The sequence below is a fragment of the Zerene cesonia genome, chromosome 13 (assembly GCF_012273895.1).
Source record: "Zerene cesonia ecotype Mississippi chromosome 13, Zerene_cesonia_1.1, whole genome shotgun sequence".
Lineage (NCBI taxonomy): Eukaryota > Metazoa > Arthropoda > Insecta > Lepidoptera > Pieridae > Zerene > Zerene cesonia.
Genome location: NC_052114.1, coordinates 8628294 through 8651083, shown reverse-complemented (window position 1 = coordinate 8651083; position 22790 = coordinate 8628294). Strand labels below are relative to the sequence as shown.

At 32.8% G+C, this 22790-nt stretch overlaps 3 protein-coding genes across 3 annotated transcripts; 2 read left to right on the top strand and 1 right to left on the bottom strand.

The window, feature by feature from the left end:
• The first annotated feature begins 752 nt into the window (after positions 1-752).
• On the top strand, positions 753-9729 carry LOC119831563 (dnaJ homolog dnj-5). The gene is made up of 9 exons (XM_038354971.1): positions 753-2499; positions 3476-3642; positions 4879-4996; positions 5671-5824; positions 6125-6249; positions 7001-7103; positions 7838-7939; positions 8245-8351; positions 8516-9729. The coding sequence occupies exons 1-9, from the start codon at positions 959-961 to the stop codon at positions 8652-8654; spliced, it is 2556 nt and encodes an 851-aa protein (XP_038210899.1). The 5' UTR covers positions 753-958; the 3' UTR covers positions 8655-9729.
• Positions 9730-10073: 344 nt separating this feature from the next.
• On the bottom strand, positions 10074-14657 carry LOC119831565 (pre-rRNA-processing protein TSR1 homolog). Its single transcript, XM_038354972.1, has 8 exons — positions 14449-14657; positions 14105-14375; positions 12477-13719; positions 12103-12369; positions 11632-11721; positions 11370-11477; positions 10634-10754; positions 10074-10245 (listed from the first exon to the last, which is right to left on the bottom strand). The coding sequence occupies exons 1-8, from the start codon at positions 14543-14545 to the stop codon at positions 10088-10090; spliced, it is 2355 nt and encodes a 784-aa protein (XP_038210900.1). The 5' UTR covers positions 14546-14657; the 3' UTR covers positions 10074-10087.
• An 846-nt stretch (positions 14658-15503) lies between these two features.
• Positions 15504-20069, top strand: LOC119831009 (protein transport protein Sec61 subunit alpha). Its single transcript, XM_038354202.1, has 10 exons — positions 15504-15669; positions 15804-15871; positions 16105-16170; positions 16475-16685; positions 17003-17164; positions 17448-17543; positions 17843-18009; positions 18401-18541; positions 18958-19206; positions 19496-20069. The coding sequence occupies exons 1-10, from the start codon at positions 15663-15665 to the stop codon at positions 19757-19759; spliced, it is 1431 nt and encodes a 476-aa protein (XP_038210130.1). The 5' UTR covers positions 15504-15662; the 3' UTR covers positions 19760-20069.
• The last annotated feature ends 2721 nt before the right edge of the window (positions 20070-22790 follow it).

Genomic DNA, 22790 nt, shown 5'->3' with positions numbered 1-22790 from the left:
ATTGACATCAATTAATATAGAAAAATTTTCTAAATCGTGTATAATCTTCCCAACGTGATACTGGCAGAATTGTACAAAACAAAATTGCCATTAACAAAAAAATTGATTGAACTTATGTTTACATTAAAAACAATGTACGTACTAACAAAAAAACTATAAAACGTTGACCTATACCTTTTTAAATTTGCTATTTTAATTGTATTTAATCTTGGTCGTCCTAATCAGGATAATAGAATAAACTCATAAAAGTATTGTCGCCGATCCTTGTTATTTGTACAAATTTCGAATGAAATCTGGTCGTTTATAATGGGTCAAAATTGAGCTCTAAAGCAGTCGGTTAAATACAACGTGTATAGATTATTAGCTTCACCTGTAGGAAAAGCTGTTATAAGTTTGTTCATAATAAAATTAATAACATTTTTCGCCTGTTTAAATAAATTATGCATATACAAAGAAAATAGATTTTATTATGTATTTAACACGTGCCTTTACTTTATTACGGAGCAAGTATGAAAATTATCAATTTATAATAATTTTTCGACAAATTCAGTACAGCTTACGTTATAGGTTATAACTGCATCTTTCACAAATTTTTTAATTTTATTAAATGCGTTGTGTAATGTCGACACTTAAAAATATTTTTAAATAATAAAGTATTGATTCGTAGCATGCGTGATTTTTTTCATTTCTTTTTAAAGTTGCTTTTAAATTTATTCATCGAGGAAGAAAGATGGTAACCCGAAATATTATCTGCTGTCAAAATAAATGTCAATGTCATAATGTGTAGCGAACAATGTGAAATAAAGCGTCAAGTAATAAAATAACACATTCACGCGTTCCAAACTTATTTTAAGTCGAAATACAGTAACTGACATGATGTTAAATCCCTGAGTTATTTTAAAATATTTTGTGCTAAAGATTTCAAATACACGTTCTACGTAGTGAGAATATTATAATAATGGCAAGGTCGCCGAAGGATGATCCGAGATTTACGGATACTGCATGGAACTATCAATGTGAAACCGGTGAAAAATGTGGCCTGAATGATAATAAAGGTCCAATTGCACCTAATACAAACATAATAAACGACAGTTTGTATACAAACCCCAATTTCGCAACTGATGTTTACAAGAACCAATACAATATGCAAACGGCAGACTGCGCTCCCAATAAGGAGGAAAATGTACCATATAACTCGATGCCGAATGTCAACCGTATGCAACGGCAAAATTACGGTAATGCAATGCTTAATTTAGGCAATGGTCAACTAGTACGAGTGTTTTATGATGAAAACAATCAGCAATTGATATTCCCTATGTCTGGTCAGTATGAATTGTTTAGTAGTAACCAGGGTCTTTGTGACGTACCATTGCAAACTGCTCAACCCCCTCACATGTTTACTCTGAACCAAGACTTTACTATGGGTCATAACAACTTGCAAACATCAACAGCCACAATACAAAATGCTGTTTACAATCAAGAAGGAATGACTCAAGCATCAAATCAACCTACTTCTAACTTCTTAAAGGAAGTTTTAGGCAATTGGGAGCCTAACTCAAGTGGCACTTATTCACCATTTGGGCAAAATTACCCTTTGAATCATCCTGATGCTCCATCCTTGAATATTTTGCCTCACACCCATATCAATGACATCAATACCCCAATTAAACCAGACCATTCTCCAAAGAGAAATGAGAATAGTCCCTTAGCTGAAACAAACATAAAGAAACGCATAGTAGCTGAGGTAAAACCAATGCGTCCAAGCTACTCAGATGTTCTCTCTAAGAATACTAAGTCAACTCAAGGGGAAACTACAAATAAAATGAAACCACAGAATAATTTAGAAAAGAAACCAAACAACAAACAACATTCTAAAACTGATAAACCCTTGAATAATGTGAAACTACAGAACAATGATAACAAAAACAGAAATGAAAAGATTCAAAACAACAATATATCTTCTGGAAGCGACTCAGGGGATATTAATACCGATGATAATGAGAAGTGCCAAAAACCAACAAATAAAAAATCTAAAAATAAACGCAACAATATGTCTCGCAAGTGGTCATCACTGGACGATGTCACCAATGAAGATGAGCTAACTCCAAATCAAGAGAATGAGAGTCAATTTGTGTTCATAAAAAACCAACCTGAGAAACAAAAGAAAGAGAAAAAGGTTGAGAGGACCAAGGCTTGCGATAAAAATGTTGAAGAAGAGTACAAAGATGATGATGAGAAGTCCCAATTTGTGCTTCAAGACGGGCAGAACGACCTCAAGGCCAAGAAGAAGAAGGAAATTCGAAGCTACCATAAAGCAAAACCAGTGCAGGATAAAAAGAAAACCACACAAACAAAAGTGCGTAGGAACAAGCCTGGTTATATAGGCCTCGCTCAAAACTATTTGGAGCACTGGGGAGGGGCAACTTGGAAAGCACTTGTGTGGTTTTTGTACTTGCTATCTGATGTTTGCCACATGAGCCTTCATCTTTCTTTTGACTTGTGAGTTGGGATATTAAAATTTATAAAGTTATCATATCACAAACTTAACACATAGATTTAAACTGCATGCTGGTATACAATACATTACATTCTTATAGCCTAAGTTTTTGGTGACATTATCCATCTTCTTTTTTCTTTTTTTATTTTAAAGAAGTAGTTTCATGATGGTTGCATTTAATCCTTTATTTTTGACCTCTAATCTAAATTAATACTGCTTTTTTGTATATGATTTAAAAATCTCTAGTAATGTGGCTTGTTAAATCATCTTCATTATTTTTCTTAAATAGCTTATCACTAACAGACAATAAAAGCTGTTAGTTATGCTTTCAATTTCAATCCATACATAATTAGTTAATGAAAAAAACAATTTAATGCTAATAACTGTTAACCTTGTTTACTATTATCTTATCTCACTTTTTCAATGTGGACTCTACACATTAAAACAATTTTATTTTATTATTATTTATTACTAGCTTTACCCCACCATTTTAATCACGTCATTAATGATTATATAGCCATACTTCTTCCATAAATGGAGACTCTAGTACTGAAAAAAGACAATTGGATGTGTAGTTCCTAGATTAGCACATACAAGCAAACAAACTCTTCAGCTTTATATTGTTAATAAATTATAATTCAGAATTTCTAATAGTTTGTCCTATAAATCAGATTTACTAGATAAACTGACTCTGAATAATTATAACAAACTGATGCCTCTAGATAGCTGTGTCGATCAAAGTGGATTTGAGAAAGACTAGCTGTGTTGATCAAAGTGAATTTGAGAAAGACAAAGGCATAAGTTTGTTGGTTTTAATTTTTTTTCAAGCAACCCTTTTGAAGATTTTTTACTGTACCTGTATCTATGAATTCCATTCTAGTTATGTACTGAGTTTCAGTCACATATTTTGTACCATTTAGTTTCTATGAAGTTTATTATGGCTTATTTATGTTAGTATGTTTTGTTCGTATATTACAGATGCACCTCTGTATTTACGCAGTCATACGTGAGTTGCCAAACAGTATGGCGCAGTAGCAAGGAATGGCTCTCCAAACTTCGCGACAACAAATATTTGACGTATATTGACAGGAAATTCGGACACACACGTTTCGCGTTCTGGCGACGACTGAAATGGTTTAGAAAAGGTGGGATCACTAATATTTTAATCAATAAAACATTTTATTTTATTTTATAAGAAATCAAATGTCATTGTTATTCGAGGTACTTAAAAATTGCTCTCGCCCTGGAAAGCTACCGTGACGTCTTAAAACAGTACTATTTCCAGTACGGGAAAGTGCTAGACAAATTATATAGTTGTCCATTTCCCACTGCTAATTAGTATTGCTTTAAGATGTCATGGTAAACCCCTGACGGGAGTGTCATATCAATATTTTTTATCTTAAATACCTACTCAATTTTAAAACGACATTATAATCTGGAAACAATTTTTATTATAAGCAATGATAATATTTATGATTTGACATACATTTTTAAGCTTAAAAGGTATTAAATACAATAAAATCCCCTGTATCTAATCTACGCTGTTCTTCACAGTAACACTTATAATAGTTTTTTTAAAATTGCTAAAGTTTTGTTTTCCTTGTCTATTTATAGCACTGTAATTATAGCAATGGTATTAAATTATCGCATTGTGTTTAAAAGTATTTCATATGATGTTTATAAATTTTATTTTTAATGCATTTGTTTTTTTTTCATATTTTCATCACATATACATTATATTTTATGACAAGGGTTCTGTGTTTCGTATTTTTTCTCATAAATTCCACTTTATTGTGTTACCTGTATAATTACAAAAAGCTCATAAAATATTTATGTTATTCATCACTTCAAATCAATGGAGAGGACATACTTACACATGACAATGCCCCTCCTGTGGTGCCGAAACCCCAATGTGGGTCTTGTAATATACATATTGATAATGTTCCGAATTAACATACCAAAAATCAAATAAATGTGTTGAATAGTTTATCAGAAAAATTATATTTCGGTTCCATGATTTTAGATATAGGTAATTAAGTACTCAAGCTTTAACCAAAAATGAACTGTACAACATGATGCAATATGTGCAATACACATATTGCATCATTCTCTCATAGATTAATGAATGCCTTATTATAAATCTTGAACGGTTTTTTTCCATTCGTGTACTCTTAATATCTATGAAAATTATGTACATATTTTTATTTTGAACATGTAATTTTTTATATTTTTAAAATACTATTAATTATGAACTAGTAGTTACGTGGTAGTGGCGATGTTTTCATTTATCGTCTCCATCCAGTATAAAATCTGTCTCATGATATTATCCATTTGTTGGACCATCAATAAAAATAGGAAAATATAACTTCTTCAATTTCCAGATAAAGATTGGGATAGTGACAATGAATCAAGCAAGCTTAACACAAACATACCACTGCCTGCCACTGGAGAAGAAGCTATGAAGAGATTACTGGCATGCCAAGGAAAGGACCCATATAGGTTTGTTATTCTGTCTATACCTATTTATAATTAAATACACTAGTACCATGAATCTTTCAGACATGTTAAAGCGGTTTTAGATAGTCCAATAACAGTCTAGTCAATTTAGACATTCAATGGTACATTCCTATACAGCTTTTTTGAAGCGGTAAAATTGTACAAAATTGTTAATTAAAATGTAATATTAAAACTTGGTATAACTCTCTTGGTATATGAAAAAAAAGGTAAAAAATGGGTCTTTCACAATTTTCACCAGTACAACAGTAAGTTTTATCATTCAATTTACTATGTTAGTTACACACTTATGTTATACATAGATTTGATTGGGTTTTTGTTTAAAGTGATTAAGCTAAGAAACTACTTCACCGATTTAAAAAATTCGAACTAAAAAGTAGGAAATAGAATACAGTGATTCAAAACATCTATTGAAGAATGCAAATTGAATTAATTGTTACTATTTTTTCTATATGCTTTTCGCAGCAAGAAAAAAGAAATTTATGATATTATATTCCATGTCGCAGCATACAAATATGGTATGTTGATACATTAAATATATGGTATATTGTATGGTTAATGGTATGTGTATATACATATACACATAACATTTTCTCTGTAGATATTTATTAAAAGGAAAAATAATATTCAAAGCCATTATACTATATGATACATTTCAGCATTTTAGGTGTGAGTGAATCGTGTACGGATGAAGAAATCAAACGCTACTACCGCCGGCAAGCTTTCCTCGTTCATCCTGATAAAAACCAGCAACCCGGAGCCGAAGAGGCCTTCAAGATACTGCAGCACGCTTTCGACCTTATTGGAGAGCCGGTAGGGGTCAAAATCCTATAACAGATATCAATTTAATAAACCAACAGCCTAAAACGAATATATTTTTTTTCTTTTTAAATATGTTTATGACTGACTAAATCCCAAATCCCTAAGATGAAATAATCATCCTCTAATCCATTATAGAATTATTAGGAAGAATGATATATATGACATTAAATATTTATCATTTCTGTCTCTGGAAGCCTCGGGTTGCTCAGCAGTGGGACAAACGTGTCTGATAAAGTAAGAAAAATTAAAGAAAGTTAAATAATAATAATGAGTGAATCTCTAAACGGACAGGAGCGTCGCGATGAATACGAGAGGAAGGCGCAGGAGTCGCGCCACGTGGAGGCGGCGTGGAGCGAGTTCAGCGACCTCATCGCGCAGCTGCACGACAAGATGGAGTTTGCCGCCAATACTATCAGGTAACATACGCCATACCACAACAATATGTACCCAGGGGCCAACCATAAATCACGTCACACGAATTTTGGTTGCTTTTAACCCCTCTTCCCCCCCCCCCTCTCTTATCACAGATTGACACATTTAAATGTGACGTCACATATTTTCAATTCTATGCAGGTATTTGAAAAATTATCAAACGATTTTTTTCTTTACATGTGACGTCACAAAGCTTTGACCTCTCCTCCACGTGCTCCTTGTCACACAAACTCACTTCAGTGATACTCCTTAATTTATGGACCCTTAGTATAGACAGAATAGATATAGACAAGTTCGTATAACAGTAAGGGATAGTGATAATTCGGCATGAGTATACCATAAGTACAAGTTATCTATCTACAGACATACACAAGCATGCATGAATGTGAAGTAATTGTTAATTCTTCTATTTATAAATGTATAGTTAAAATCCTTTATTGTCTAATTGTTAAATGTAACATATTCTTGCTAAATGTAGCATATTCTATTCCTGACATCTATTGGTGAATAATAATACTATTTTGCTTCGTAGATAGCTGGACAACTGAAATAAAACAGGCACTTTTTATACCGATATTCCTACGGGATACGGTTACGCAGCACGCTTACGCGGTTTCAACCGCGGGTCACAGCTAGTGTAGTTAACATGTATAGCTATTAGATTACCAATAAACAAATAAATAAAAAATGAATTAAAAAATTATGTTCTAATTAAATACTTGATTAATGTTTCAGATGCACAAATTGCGGGCGGCGGCACAAGCGCGTGGCGACGGACCGGCCGTGCTACGCGGCGCGGTACTGCGCGCAGTGCAAGATACGACACTCCGCTAAAGAGGTTACTCTTATACTGTTTACATTGTCTGTGGACGTGAGTCGAGCATGCTTTGTCACGAGTTGAGCACGCCTCGGCACGAATTGAGCACGCTTCGGCACGAATTGGGCCAGGTCTTGCCGGGAAAGGTACCGTACCCCCGCGGAAGATCAGCGTGAAATAGTAGCCTGAGATTGGTACTGTGTTTCGTACGGTGGGGAGCTGGAGGCCCATGTTCTTTTCCGAACTCCTTCCCAGGCTCCCCTTCAATTTTCGCCTTCCTTTTTCATTTAAAGTTCGATAACACTTACCATCAGGCGACTCACCAGCTCCTATGTCACCAATGACATACAAGAAGATTCTATATCTATCGATCCTGCCTCGTGATCGAATTTTTTCTATTCTTTCAAAATTTCTCATTTATAAAGCATTTCAATGCTATAAAACTAAAAATTATAAGAAGATTCTAAACAAAACTTAAACTTAAAATCAGAAATAAACCTAACACAATCTAAAAAACAATAGAGTTCAAAACTTTGAGTCATGGTAATTTTTACTTCAGAAGAACCTCTTACCACAGATAAAAAAGTACTATACCAGTACCGAAACATCATCAAAAGTAGCCTATGTAAATCTCTAGATTAACTATCTCCAAATGAAAACATCATATCATAACGTCCTTCCGTTCCAATGTGAAAGAGAGACAAACAGACAAATACACATTCGCATTTATAATATGTACGTATATATGTTTTCAGGGTGACATCTGGGCCGAATCTAGTATGTGGGGTTTGCTCGTCATGTATTACGCATGTATGGACGGCGCCGTGTATCAAATAACCGAGTGGGCCACTTGTCAGGTATTGTACTTATATTTATTATTATATTGTTATTAATATTAATGTTATACCTGATTCATTTTCTACGAACGTACCTACACTAGTGGAAAAATTAAACCTATAGGATGTCCTGTGTGTGACCTAAAATCCGTTCCGCCATTCCAAGGATTACACGAGACTACAAAAATTAAATAATTGTTGTATCTACGAGCTTAATTTGTTTGAACATTCACTGCAATATGTCTGACAACTAATTTTGTACAAAATTTCACGAATGTAATCGTTATCAACAATAATAATAAATTGTGTTTCTCTACGCTTCACAGAAGAAAAACCTGAAGCAACTGCGAGCGGACTGTCACATAGTACAGTATCGGATCGTGCTCGGGAACAAGGCGGCGGCAGCTGATGTCAACCAGAGGCCATCTACTGGGTATATACATATATTTTTTTTATTATCTTAGCCTTAGTGATTGTGGATTTGTTTGTATGCAGTGTTCTGGTAATACTGGTTATATATTCAGTAACAATATGATTGTGTAAACAATGTGAATATTTATAATAAATAGTTTGTTTTTTTTTTTTCGTAATTTTCAGACACGATCCAAATCTCGAAGAATTTTTGAACAATTTGTACAACAAGTCTGGCGTATTTCCCAACACTGCCAACCCAAAACAAGCTCCCACCGACAACGCGGAAGCGAAGAAACGACGCAATAAAAAACCTAAAGCTTAAAAAAGAAAAAAAATGTTTGGCTTGAACGCGCGAAATTTAAATTTAGAATACAGTTGAAAAGAGACCTGACATACCCCATACATTATCTGTGAACAGTTGCCTTTGATAAAGAATATATATTGCAGAAAATAGATTGTATTCTATATAATACTATATCTCAGAGCAAAATATACAAATTAGCCCTTAATGTGTTTAACTAAAGAGAAAAGTTCTTATTTCAACTGCAGTTGCATTAATATAATCGTATAAAATTTTTATGAAAAAATCTAATATTTAAAGTGGTTGATTTTTGGCCTTTTTTCTTTAGTATATCTTAAGCCAATCGAATAATACTAATCTATGTCATTTTAATTGTTTAATTTCTTAATTATCTTTGTAAATGTAATTTTTTCTTTCAAATAACAACAGCTAGTGTGTACTAAATAACGCTATATAATGTACAATGTATACATAAAGATCACATTCATATTTTTGATGCTTATAATATTCTTCATTTACAATATTTTCAAATGTTTATGTAAGTAGCATAAAGAGAAGCATTTTTGCTTAAAAAACTCGCTTTGTGCTCTAATCAATTTATTCATTATTACGTTATATTTTATTATAAATACAACCCCTAACATACAGATCGCATATATGTCAAAAACACCCAACACACCATTGAAAATCACTTGAAACGTAATTATGCTTCTCTTAATGACAATTTATGTTTACACCAAATAGTACAATGTCGTTTGCATTCATAATATTTTAATGTTAAAATTACCGTTAACACTGTAAACGAGATGTTGAATTTATTTTTGTGTGGTGTTCATTATAAGCATATAATTTTTATTATAAGTCGACACTGAATTTTGTGAATTCAAAGAAATGTTCTACTAATAACACTCAAATTGAGATTAAATACTGCATTGTCTCAAATTTGTTAGAGTATTAAAAAATCTGTCGATTTATTATAAATTTGAGTGGATCGGAGCCGCACTGCCTTTAAGAGATTATATTAGGTTAGAAGAGACCGCTGTACTAATTGTGCGTAGGCGTTTGCGCTTCATATGTCAATAAACATGAAAGCATATTTTTGTTGTTTAATTCTTTTCAAAAATTCTTCTTGGCTAAGATAAAATTGGCCTTTTCTTATTATTTGCTTCCTAACTTTCCTACTTCGATGAATAATAACTACACAATCAGCGTCAAAAACCGGCCTAACCAAAAGTTTGCTCGGATACAACTAAACTGCAAATCGCTTAAATCCATAATTCCAGTGCTAATAACAAATCTTAGTTGCATAAAACTTTATAAACTTAACAAACAAATAATTATATCCTTCCTCTTTATTAGCTGTGGTTATTGTGTTTCTTTTTTGTTCTATTATGTATTATGATGAAATTAATAAGGTTTGTTATTTAAATTAAAAAAGTATTTATTTTATACATTTATTCTGTCATAGCTTCGCTACTCTTCCAATCTCTATCCGTAACAATACAATCTTCATAGTTCCATTTGGGGAACATTCGTTTATATAAATTCAACAAAATTGTGTCCTGAGATTTTATTTGCCCGTCAAACACGCATTTCATATGGCCGTGAGTACCTGTTGAAAAAAAATATTAATGCCAACACCGTGAAATATAATTAATATTGTTAATAAAATATAATTGAAATTAAATTTAAAAGAGTGTGTAAAAATATTGTTAATAAAATATAATTGAAATTAAATTTAAAAGAGTGTGTAAAACATTGGGTAATAGTAAATGCATGACATTGATCTCATATTAAGGTCTTTTAGATTTTATTATTGCTTAAAAGCTAGAATCAATCCTTAATAAGTCTTCAACTTAAAGAGTATTTTATTACGAAACTGTTATGTCTATACACAAGTATGTAACCAATATAATACAATTTGCTATATTTTCTGCTTTTATAGTTACATGTATATTATGTGACAATTATTTACACAAGTATGTACTTATATAACATACCCAATGGCTCCTTAATATGTCCCGTTCGCCCATACTTAGTCCTTAGTTTACAAGGTTTGAAATATAGCACATCATCTCTGTTGAAGAACATAAAACGAATGACGGCTGACTTTTTGTTGACCTGAAACAATATAAACAATCAATAACAACTATTTTTATAACATTGTCTAGTCATTAGACGCCTTGCGAGCAGTAATAAAAAAACAATTAATGAAGCCACTTATTTTTTTTTTATTTTAGTGAAGAGAGATAAAGAAAGTCATGGCACCCATTATTTTGCTTTTTCAAAATATCATATCGTCTCATACTTAAATGGCGTAAGCGCCAAATGACGTCATTATTTTCAACTAACATAAAAACGTGACAATTAAATATTTATCAAGCTTTGTAAATCCTAAGTCTGCGAGTATATTCGACTTTCTTACGTTATATTATAGTGGTCCAAGCCGTGGCTTCGCCCGTGATACATATATAGCTTACAGCCTTCCTCAATAAATGGGCTATCTAACATTAAAAGAATTTTTCAAATTTGACCAGTATTTCCAGAGATTAGCACGTTCAACCAAACAAACAAACAAACAAACAGTCTCTTCCGCTTTATAATATCAGTGTAGACTGTTATGATTTTTCCAAAACACGATAATAGGATTAAAATCGAAAGCAATGGCTTTAAACAATTCACAAACTTATAATACAACTTTATATGTCATGGTCATAATATGTTACGATATCTCACCTTGTATGGATGACCAGACAGTATAATTCTCTTAATGTTCAATCTGTCGGGATTACAAGAGAGCAGAACTCCAGATGCTACCAGCTGCAGCTTTGTGTTCTTTTTCTCCTGAAAGTTTTATTAAATTGATGTATTACGTCGATATTCAAGAAATCACCATCATTTTAAGAACATTTAATATTCTCTTTTTTTTTATTTTATTTTATTCTCATTACTTTATTTGTAATTGCATTTTTATTTAGAATTAGAACATAATACATACCTTAAAGCAGAGAACAGAAGAAGGACTAAATTGAATTGGAGCATAAAATGATGCGACGCACGTAGATGCCGGCTGGAAGAATCTTTCATACTGAAATAAAATTCAAAATTATAAAAAAAATACATACATAAGAAAAATAAAGATCTAAGTTTCTTACTTTACTGCAAGTTCTGAAACTAATAATTTTTATTTTGTATACACCTTAATTAAAGAATTGTTATAATTTCACAATCATCAACTCATTCATTAATCATCTCTATAGATGGCGTGGGAAGGTCTTTAGACATAAAACCGAAAGAGTCAAAGAAATTCTATTACCGAGCCACGGTTTGGCGAAATGTCGCGGGTTCGACTCCCGCCTCGTGATAAAATTTTTCCTTTTCTTTAAAATTTCTCAATTTACAAAGCATTGAAATGCTATAAAACTAAAAATTACAACAAAATTTAGTACAGTATCAATTTAAATTTTACCTTGTGTTTACTCCCATTTGTATGTTGACTAAAAATAGGATTGACTATAAACCTCCTATATCCCACTTGGAATATAAGCCGTTCCTTGCTCTGTATTGGTTCTTCGCTGGCTCCTGTGCGTTTCAACACAACATTCATCAGAGACATCTTGTGTTCATGGGGTAGGAGACCAAACACAGAAAGAGGTGCATTGGGATTAGCCGTACGAAAAGCCTTCCAGAGATCTTGCCGAACATTTTTCACATGGATTGTTATGTAGTAACCATACTAGAATAAATAATTAAATTAATAAAACATTAATTGATCAACCAAACAAATGAGTACACAACATTTATCATAATCATATAATTCATAAATCATCTTTTTATTCTTACCATATTTACAAGACTTTCCTCAAGTTCTTTGAAAACCCTCTTCCTTGTACGATCGTAATTTTCAAACTGGAAAATGCGCGCGAAATCAGCAGGTAGATTCTCTTTAGGATCCCATGATGATGTCCTGAATGATTCTAATCCTCTGTACCTATTAAACCTTTCCCTTGCTGGTATTTCTTGTGGAGTATCTACTTCATCTGGGAACTGCCTATCTTCCTTGGCTGCAGCTAGTTTTTTTAACATTTCATGCTCTTCCTCCGCGTCGATAGTAGCATCGTATTTTTCATCTGTGGGCCCAGCTTCCGACTCTGCCACTGATTCAAAATCGTTATCTTCCCCGTCTTCTTGTTCAGAATCAGATTCTTCACAGGACATAAACTCTTCATTACCATCTTCTTCAGCACTTTCGTCATCAGAACCATCATCGCCTTCAGCATCGGATTCAACGATCCAAGCTGCTTGGTAATCTGACCAACCCTTAGGTACTTTTTTCACTTTCCTCTTTGTATCTTTATTTGCTTCTTCAATTTCTTCCTCTGTCGGCCATGTCTGTTCTGCGTCCATTGGATCTGGTACATTTTCAGCAACTAAGCTTTCTTGTTTAGCTGGATCTGCTGTTTGTAAAATTGTTACTTTAGTCACTTCAGCATCCATTGCATCTGATTTAACATTTTCCTTTACCACACTTAGGGGGTGTGGATCATCTAAGCCATCAATTCTAGACATTTGGAAGTCCCCTAAACCTGTTATATGTATTAAGCCATTTACATTAAGAGGCATTCCTCTAAGATAACCAGTCAATTTTAATGTACCAGTTTCTCCTTCTGCATCTTTTATGTAATCTTCTTCCTCTGCTAACATATATGGTCTCTTTTCTCTGTGATGTATAATATTGCGCTTTTGATTACCAATTCTACGAAGCACATTAAGTCCATCAGAATTTTTGTCTAATTGCATGATCTTTTCATCAGGCAGCCATTTTGATATGAGCTTTTGTACGTTTTGCTTTTCAGTTGTCCTTTTCTTAGGGTGAACACCTTCTATATCCATGGCAACTACTACTGGTGTTGGCATTCCTTGTGCCATTGCTAAAGCTAAAGCCTTTTCACCCCATGCATCTATTGGCTCTAATGCTGAACACACAAATAGTACTGTGTCTGCAATTTTTAATGCATCAAGGAGGCTAAAGTCATTTTCAATTTCAGGGCAAATGAAAGAGAACCGCTGTTTGAAGTTAGGTAAACTGAAAAAATCATAATTCTTTAATGTGTATGTGTTTATTGTGTTTTTTGTGGGAATAAGTAAGCCTGTAATTCAATTTACCTAATTTATAGTTTACAAGACCACACATATTCCATGTATATGTCCAATTCCAATTCCTAATACTTACTATTATTAATCCTACCAATATTATAAATGAGAACATATAGATGTTTGTTACACTTTGACAACAAAACAAATTATTGTATTTTTATGATTTGGTATAATATAATGATTAGTATAATAGTCTGGCTGCGCACATAGGCTTCTTCTTACCCACCACATTAGTGATGCCTCTAATTACAGCAAGTTAATTATAATTATTAACACCTTAACTGATTCTATCGGTAACACTTTAAAACACTTACCCAATGTGAACAATTCCGTTATTAGCATGGGTAACAATAGCACCTTCAGAACATGTTTTTAAGATGACAAGAGCTGACTGGACATCAAGCTGACTATTCAGTGGCACCATACAGACAAGGAAAGGTGGATTGCGATTTCCACCAAGCGCACGTTTTTTGGTCAACACTTCCTCTCGCTTATTCTTGCGAATTTGCAGGGCTTGGTGACGACGTTCATCTTTCTTCAGAACGTGACGATTGCGACGCACAAATTCTTTCACGTTCACCTTACCTGTAAAATAATAACGACATAAATTCTATTTTCTTTAGAAACAGTTTTTTTTATACAAATATAAGAACCTAACCTTTAACTGCGGCAGCTATACCACGCTTGGATCTATGTTTAGATTTGTGAGCCTTATTACTCTGCTTCAGATTTCCTGGACGATGAGCTTGCTGCATTTTGATTTACAAAATAAAATTGTAGTGAAAAACAGTTACAATTTTATATCTTGAATTCACATGGCAGCATGGTAAACACCAATAAACACTTAAAATGACAGCAGTCAAGTACTCAAATGTCAGGACTCAGGTGAGTTGAGTATGACAGCTGTCATCATTTGATATTTTCCTTTATACAAATGAGGTGCTTATAGGTCGCGTTATATCGCGCTTTATAGGTAAATAAATAACCAAATACTATGATAATTGAGAAGATTATGGACAGTAAAATAGCTTTCCATATTTTCACAATAACTTTAATTATCAATATAATTATTATATTTCAAAATTTGTGTCGTAGGTACATCATCCTATCCTATCCTATTTCCTACTAATATTATAAATGCGAAAGTTTGTAAGGATGTGTGTGTGTCTTGGTTGCTCTTTCACGCAAAAACTACCGAACCCATTGAAATGAAATTTGGTATGTAGACAGCGGGACAACTGGAATAACGAATAGGCAACTTTTTATTCCGATATTCCTACGGGATAGTGACTTACGCGGGTGAAACCGCGGGGCGCAGCTAGTAATTTACAAAAAGATTTTAATGTATCATCCATGTATAATCTTAAAATAATTAAGCTCAATAAGGTCGAAACAGCCACCCCCATGAAAATACTTGTCGTAAGCAGCATTGCTATACAAACTGTTGGCTTAATCGATCATCATATTATTATTGTGTGGTGCTATTACACTAGTAATAATTTATAATATAAAATAATGAATTTTATTTTGATCATTTGTGAACATATAAATAACTTACTTGTATGAAAAATAGTTTGAGCATTTAGAGAATAAAAGTTAAAAAAAATAAATTTGAACAAATTATAATATACATATTTTTATCTATCATTTTATACCTATAATTGTTACTCTGTACGTTTTACGCCAACATCACAGGTCACGTGACATGACGTTGTGGACGTGTCATTTGTGGACGGTTCGCTGGCGGCGTTGCGCAGGTTCATTTTTGTAAAAGTCCAGTTGGAGTCTTATTATTGAACAAAAGTTGAATGGTTTTGATCGATTAGATCAGTTATTTTTTTAGTTAGGATAGTTAAAACACAATAAATCAAAATGGGAAGTGAGTATTACTATAAATTAATAATAATTCATTGCCAAATATAAGACACGTATTATATGCATTCTGTGATACAGGAGTTTATCCCGTTTGATGTGTTAAACTGTGTGTTATAATAAGTTTTTGTTGCTTTACAGTAAAATTCCTTGAAGTTATAAAGCCGTTCTGCAGTATATTACCCGAAATAGCGAAACCGGAGAGGAAGGTACGACGATCATTAAATTTACAGTTATTTTAGATATACCCTTTGAATTTAGTTAAAAACACATTTTTATTGCTAAATATGTTATAAGTAAATCTTTTTGCATGTAATTATACTAAGTACCTAATATAAATCAATTAAGAAAGTGAAAGTAACCTCACTTATCAGATTTGGAGTAACTGTAAATTCGTTACGTCTACAAAAGGCCCATGAATGAATATAATTTTGTTTTACAGATTCAATTTAGAGAAAAAGTATTATGGACTGCAATCACACTATTTATTTTCTTAGTATGCTGCCAGGTAAGCATAAAATTAACCTACATTGCCCTAATTTTTTTTAATCTATATTAACAAATTTTAGACTTAAATTATAATTTAATACTTTCGAAATATGTTGCAAATGTAAACATATGTGTTGTCAATAATTTCTGTTACATTATTGTTTTCATTAATCACTAGTTTGATTTAAGAAAACTGGTATTGAATATATAGAAATTGCTCTAAATATACATCAATTGCTAATAATGCCTTTCCCTCAAAATAAGAAAGGGAATGTATTTCATTTTAAGCAATTCAGACTGTTCACACTTATCCATATTTCCAGATACCATTATTTGGTATAATGTCTTCGGACAGTGCAGATCCCTTCTACTGGATTCGAGTCATTCTAGCCTCCAACAGAGGAACGCTTATGGAACTGGGAATCTCACCAATTGTGACATCAGGCCTCATTATGCAACTGTTAGCAGGAGCTAAAATTATTGAGGTTGGCGATACACCAAAAGATAGGGCACTGTTCACTGGAGCTCAAAAATGTAAGATAGTCAGTCTATTATGTTAACAAATAAAGTAATTTAATTTTAACAAAATATGAAATAAATATCTGTTAATATTTTCATTGCTTTTATATCTTTAATGTGTTATCTTTAACTGATATACTAAAAGTGAGATACAAATATTGAAACACTTTTGGGTCTCTTTGTATTATCTAAGGGGGTGTCAATTGGTTATGTGAAGCAGTTTTTTTTTTTTTGCGGCAGTCACAAAATCTTCTTTAAAGATATTGTGATGGTGCTTGTAAGAGTTTTATTATGTTATTTATTTGATAACTTATTATGCATCATCCCTATAGTATTCGGTATGGTGATCACAATTGGTCAAGCAATTGTGTATGTCATGACTGGCATGTACGGCGAACCAAGTGAGATTGGAGCTGGTGTCTGCCTGCTCATCATCATCCAGCTGTTTGTAGCTGGTCTTATTGTGTTGCTGTTGGACGAACTATTGCAAAAAGGTTCGTAATATCCTGCCCACTTTTGAAATCATATATATTTTGCTTTTAATATTTTTAATATTTCTTGTTTATTTGGAATTATAAATTTACATTATTTTATGTCATTGTTTCTCTATTTTCAGTCTGAAATTGATCATTATTTATTTTTTTTATTTTTTGTACTAGAGTGAAGTCCAACAACTATTATGAATAAAAAAAGTATATTTGCAGCCCAAATTTCTTGATTTTCTGTTGAATAAAAGTGATTATGATTTTTTTGAACAAAATGTATTTTGAATTTTAGGATATGGTCTTGGCTCTGGAATTTCCCTGTTCATTGCCACAAACATCTGTGAAACCATTGTGTGGAAGGCATTCTCACCTGCTACTGTTAATACTGGTTTGTACTTATTTTATTGTTAATTTGAATTGTGTAATTATTTATTGGCATGCATTCCTTTTGCAATATTATAATTGTATAACTAGTTATTAGGTATATATATTATACAATTGCAATATAATGTAATTATAAATATATATTCTATAATAAAAGACCTTCAAGTCTCCTAATATTATATTGAAACAAACATTAATTTTGACTTGTACATCTATTAAAATTAAATAACAGAAAGTAAAAGAGATAAATAAGAATTGCTTGTTGCATATGAAATGTTTTAATTTCTTTTATTTTTCTCACAGGTCGTGGTACGGAGTTCGAAGGCGCCGTCATCGCCCTCTTCCACTTGTTGGCGACTCGGCCGGACAAAGTCAGGGCTCTGCGTGAGGCTTTCTACCGCCAGAACCTGCCCAACCTGATGAACTTGCTTGCCACCGTGCTCGTGTTTGCTATAGTCATATACTTCCAGGTGAGTGACTGTTGTCTTTATATTGCATTATTATTTTAGACAGGTTTCTTTTTGAAAATGTATATTTTTGTATTTTTTTTTTATGTTAATAAATTAAATAAAGAGATTTAAATTGAAAAGTAAGATGTAGGAAAGACCAAAGGAGATATAAAAAGTTGATATTCTGAGTAAAACTTGAAAAACAATTGAATATCTTGAGATAATTATCTACTGTAATAATCACATAAGCAAAAAATGTATACAACATTGGCTTTTACTTAAATAAATGCATTTATAATATTTACAATTATATGTGTTTTGGTATTTAGTTCATCATTTGAAGATAATTTTTTTTCAATGAGATTAGTGACAAAATAAACAGCAACTTTGTAAAATTGTTATGTGTTAACAGGGCTTCAGAGTGGATCTACCAATCAAGTCAGCCCGCTACCGTGGCCAATACTCTTCCTACCCAATCAAGCTGTTCTACACTTCAAACATACCTATCATCTTGCAGTCTGCTCTCGTTTCTAATCTTTATGTCATCTCACAGGTAATTTGTTTTATTTGATGCTTTAATAAAGAATTGTGTTATTAAGTATATTTATTAAAATTACGTACGTTTAATTATATTCTATATATAAGAATAAAAAAAAATATCGTGTTAGTAACGTCACTAATAACTCAAAAACAGTATGAATGATTTTTAGTTTGTTGGATTCGTCCCTACCCAAGCAAGTTGGAAAATTTGAAAAAATCACTAAAAAAAACCTGTATTATTCCAATAGAATTTTCCACAGTACAGATTCCCTTTCCAGTCCATCTCTCTTTCCACTTGTCAATCCTTTCCCTATCCCTTACCCCTTAAAACGGTCAACACATTCGCACTACCAACTACTATCATGGGCGGTGGTGACCATGTACCATCAGACGAACCGCTATGACACTAACACGACAACCGTTGGGCAGATGCTGGCCGTGAAGTTCAGCGGCAACTTCCTGGTGAACCTGTTGGGCGTGTGGGCGGACGTGGGCGGCGGCGGGCCGGCGCGTGCCTACCCGGTGGGCGGCCTGTGCTACTACTTCAGCCCGCCCGAGTCGCTGGCGCACATCGCGCACGACCCGCTGCACGCGGTGCTCTATATATTCTTCATGCTCGGCTCGTGCGCCTTCTTCTCCAAGACGTGGATAGACGTGAGCGGCTCCTCGGCTAAGGACGTGAGTGGAGATGCTTCTCTAGTTTTTTTTTTTTTTTTGGGGTTCTTAATGGGTTGGAGTTCTGAGTAAGATTGATGTGGATTTGCAATGATCAATCATATTTAATGCTTTTATAATCGAAATGAATTATTATTTACATTCTGAATGTGAATATTGTAAATTCATATGTGATAAAACGTTTTTGTGGATTTTTTACGCCTGATAAAAAATAAACATTTAATATATTGAAAAAACTATTTAAATTTAAATCACAGAATGTGCAGAAATGAAATGGTATTTTTGTATGCAGGTCGCCAAGCAGCTTAAAGAACAACAAATGGTGATGCGCGGTCATCGCGACAACTCGATGATCCACGAGCTCAACAGATACATCCCGACCGCGGCCGCCTTCGGTGGTCTCTGCATCGGAGCTCTCTCAGTGCTGGCCGACTTCCTCGGCGCCATCGGTTCCGGAACCGGAATCCTGCTCGCCGTCACAATCATCTACCAGTACTTCGAGATCTTCGTCAAGGAACAGGCGGAGATGGGCGGCATGAGCACGCTCTTGTTCTAAGTTAATTGTAGGGACGACTCGCGCGGGGTTGTGCGGATGCGGGTTTGAAAATGGAACTTCAATTGGAACGGCGCTGACAGCGCGCCAAATAAAACCAGCCTGTTTAAATCGATAGACTTCTCTAATACTGTATAATCTGTATCCGCAACAAGATTTCATCGACCCTGGATAATAAGCGAATTATTTAGTTATAAATGTTGTAGTGTGAGATTTCTTAGTACGCGCGTGTCTGTTCCGGTTTAGTGTGCGAACGAGTGGGTTATGTGCTATTTATATGAGATGAACTTTATAATAAATAATTTACGACACGTACAGATTTTTGATTTAAGTTCCCTTTGTTGTAATCAATAGGTTAAAGACATGGCTCTCAATGTTTACTATTAAGACTAAAAATCGATTCCATCATCCAACTTTGCTAAGATTTACTTGCAAAACTTATACCTATAGTTAAGTTAGTGTTGGATTTATTTTTCTTCATAATATCCTGTGAGTAGACATATCGAAAGTACAAGCGAAATTTGTTTCTAAATTTTGTGTTGTGAATTTATTTTTATGACTGTTAATCATGTATAGACAGTAGTTAATATTTTTAAATAAAAATATGTTAAAGCTATGTTCCATTTATTTTACATCACATCATTTAGTATTATAAAATTAAACGGTTTTTAACGTAGAATTTATGCACAAAAAGCATGAAATACACAAATGCCTATGCCAAAACCTCGGTTAGTATTGTTTTGCTTCTTCCAAAAAATATGCATAAAACTTCTATTAATTGGATAAGGTATATCCTTAAAGTACACGATCCACTGCAATAAAACAGAAGCAGAAAAATATATAATAAGATTCAGGATTTATGCTAATTTTATACTGTTCAATCTTTCTGATTTTAAAATTGTTTTTCAACTTACATTGTAATTAAATAGTGTTTTGTACAATTAATATAAATTTTAATGTTACGGGGACGAATGTTTAATCCCCCCCCCCCTCTGATTTAGAGATGATGCAATTAACTAACGTGTCGTGTAAAATCTACTTGGAATGTCACACGTAATTAATGGATCTTTATACGCATTTGAGCGTGCGGACGTGTACCAACAGAGCCGGCCAGGGTCGTCGTTGGAATAAATGTGTGCGAGCATCATTCTACCTTATGAAGCCCTTACCTACTATTAACACGACACTCCTGCACATTTTGCCTAATGTAAAGAATAGCAAAGATCGGAGTTCCAAACAAAATCTTATATTTTATTTTAACTTAAAAATAAGTAATATTTTGTAGAGGTTTTTTCTATTGGGTGTTCATATAGTGCCTAAAATCAAATCAAATCTTAGCAAGGATAACTGGTCACTTGAAAAGAATTGACTATTTAACCTACATATATACTTAAAAATGTCGCTGCATGAATTTAGTTTTTAATAAAAATTACGCATACGCTGGAATGTTTTACAAAAACAAATTTTATGTTCACATAAAAATAAACTGATTGGTATATCTACCCATTGGAGTATTTACCTATTCTACCTGAAAGTCGCCGTAAAAATATATAAATAAAAACTTCCACGTAGTTTAGTAATTTTATTCTCACTATACATGCGAAATACAAGGACAAAAACAATTCACGACCTCCTCAAACCGATTAGCCTAAATACTTAATAATTTTCATATCATAACAAAATATTTCGTAGCTAGCCTGGTAACAAACTTATTTACATAGATCTTATTTAACAATATTATATGATGTATATATTTTAAATTTTTGTTTAGTTTCAAAAATAATAAAAAATTCAAAGTGCCACACCGTCATGTGAACATGGTCTATAGCTATACATTTATGGCACAACACAATTATATTCTACACATCAAATAGGCACTTCATGTTTCACACGGATCTGTATTGCTTTTGGAAATGAAACTCTTGGTCCCAAACCAAGACAATGTATATGACGTGGCGAAAAATATGTAGACGCGGAAGACATAGGCTATCTCCGTAAATAAAGTTCATCAGAAATCATATTTATAAAAATAAGTCACTCGTCACAAATCGAAAATATATCTAAGCTTACCCGTTATAACGTTTCCTAAGGCATTCGTGTGATTGTAAATGATAAAAATACATGAAACCTATCCTGCCTTTAATACTCTGTCGCTGCTAAATAAAAGCTTTGATGATAAATATTACTAACAAAATATAATTTTTCTGTCCTCATATTGTGAAGGTATATGTGAAACTAAAGTTTCCATTTAACTGCCCGATAATTATATGTTTAATAGTATGTGAGACCGTTATATATTTCAAATCTATTACAATATCATACTTTGTATTAAGGGCTAATTTTGGAATTTAGTTTTTAACTTAAGAGTAAAAAGCACTCTTATACCTACAATATACAAAGCGATTAATACTAATATTATTTAGATAATATTAGGATAGAGCATTTAACATTGCTGTTCCAATATTCTTATAATTATTATTTTTTCATAATAAAAAAAACTATATCAGTGAGGTGAGTAAGGAAACATTTATTTTAAATAACATTTTTGAAGAGAAAAACAAATAACTAAAAATAACAGTGCCAATCAAGCAAATAAAACATGGAGTTAACTAAATACTAAGAAACAAGAAACCATTTTCATTTTCTAAACAGTTTTAAAAACGAAAATTTAACTCCATATTCTATCCAATAATAATAAATTTTAATATTAAAAACTTATTGTCCAAAATGTACTTCAATCAACAGTTATCTAAAAATGAATTAGGTAAACAAAATGTCTAAAAAAGTATGGACCCAATAAAATAAAAAAGTATAACAACAAAAGATCCGATCGACCGCACCGGGGCAACATTGTCAGAGGAGTCTATACATATACACTATTACTAATATTTTGCTAATTAACTATTATTTGTACATACAACACTTAAGATTTACGCCTACAGACCAAACTCTTTTAAATACTCTAATTTAGAATAGTGTAGCTCGCTATACAAATGTGTTACTATAGTAACACAGAATAATGTATACACAGCTA

What these genes read in the sequence shown, in the direction of transcription:
- LOC119831563 (XM_038354971.1), top strand. Translation starts at nt 959, where the DNA reads ATGGCAAGGTCGCCGAAGGATGATCCGAGATTTACGGATACTGCATGG. An exon ending in TCGACCTTATTGGAGAGCCG is followed by an intron (nt 5,825 to 6,124) that starts GTAGGGGTCAAA and finishes CTAAACGGACAG; the next exon opens with GAGCGTCGCGATGAATACGA. An exon ending in AACCAGAGGCCATCTACTGG is followed by an intron (nt 8,352 to 8,515) that starts GTATATACATAT and finishes CGTAATTTTCAG; the next exon opens with ACACGATCCAAATCTCGAAG.
- LOC119831565 (XM_038354972.1), bottom strand. Translation starts at nt 14,545, where the DNA reads ATGCAGCAAGCTCATCGTCCAGGAAATCTGAAGCAGAGTAATAAGGCT. An exon ending in AGGAAAGTCTTGTAAATATG is followed by an intron (nt 12,370 to 12,476) that starts GTAAGAATAAAA and finishes TATTTATTCTAG; the next exon opens with TATGGTTACTACATAACAAT. An exon ending in CAAATGGGAGTAAACACAAG is followed by an intron (nt 11,722 to 12,102) that starts GTAAAATTTAAA and finishes ATTTTATTTCAG; the next exon opens with TATGAAAGATTCTTCCAGCC.
- LOC119831009 (XM_038354202.1), top strand. An exon ending in TAGCGAAACCGGAGAGGAAG is followed by an intron (nt 15,872 to 16,104) that starts GTACGACGATCA and finishes TTTGTTTTACAG; the next exon opens with ATTCAATTTAGAGAAAAAGT. An exon ending in ATCTTTATGTCATCTCACAG is followed by an intron (nt 18,542 to 18,957) that starts GTAATTTGTTTT and finishes ACCGTTGGGCAG; the next exon opens with ATGCTGGCCGTGAAGTTCAG.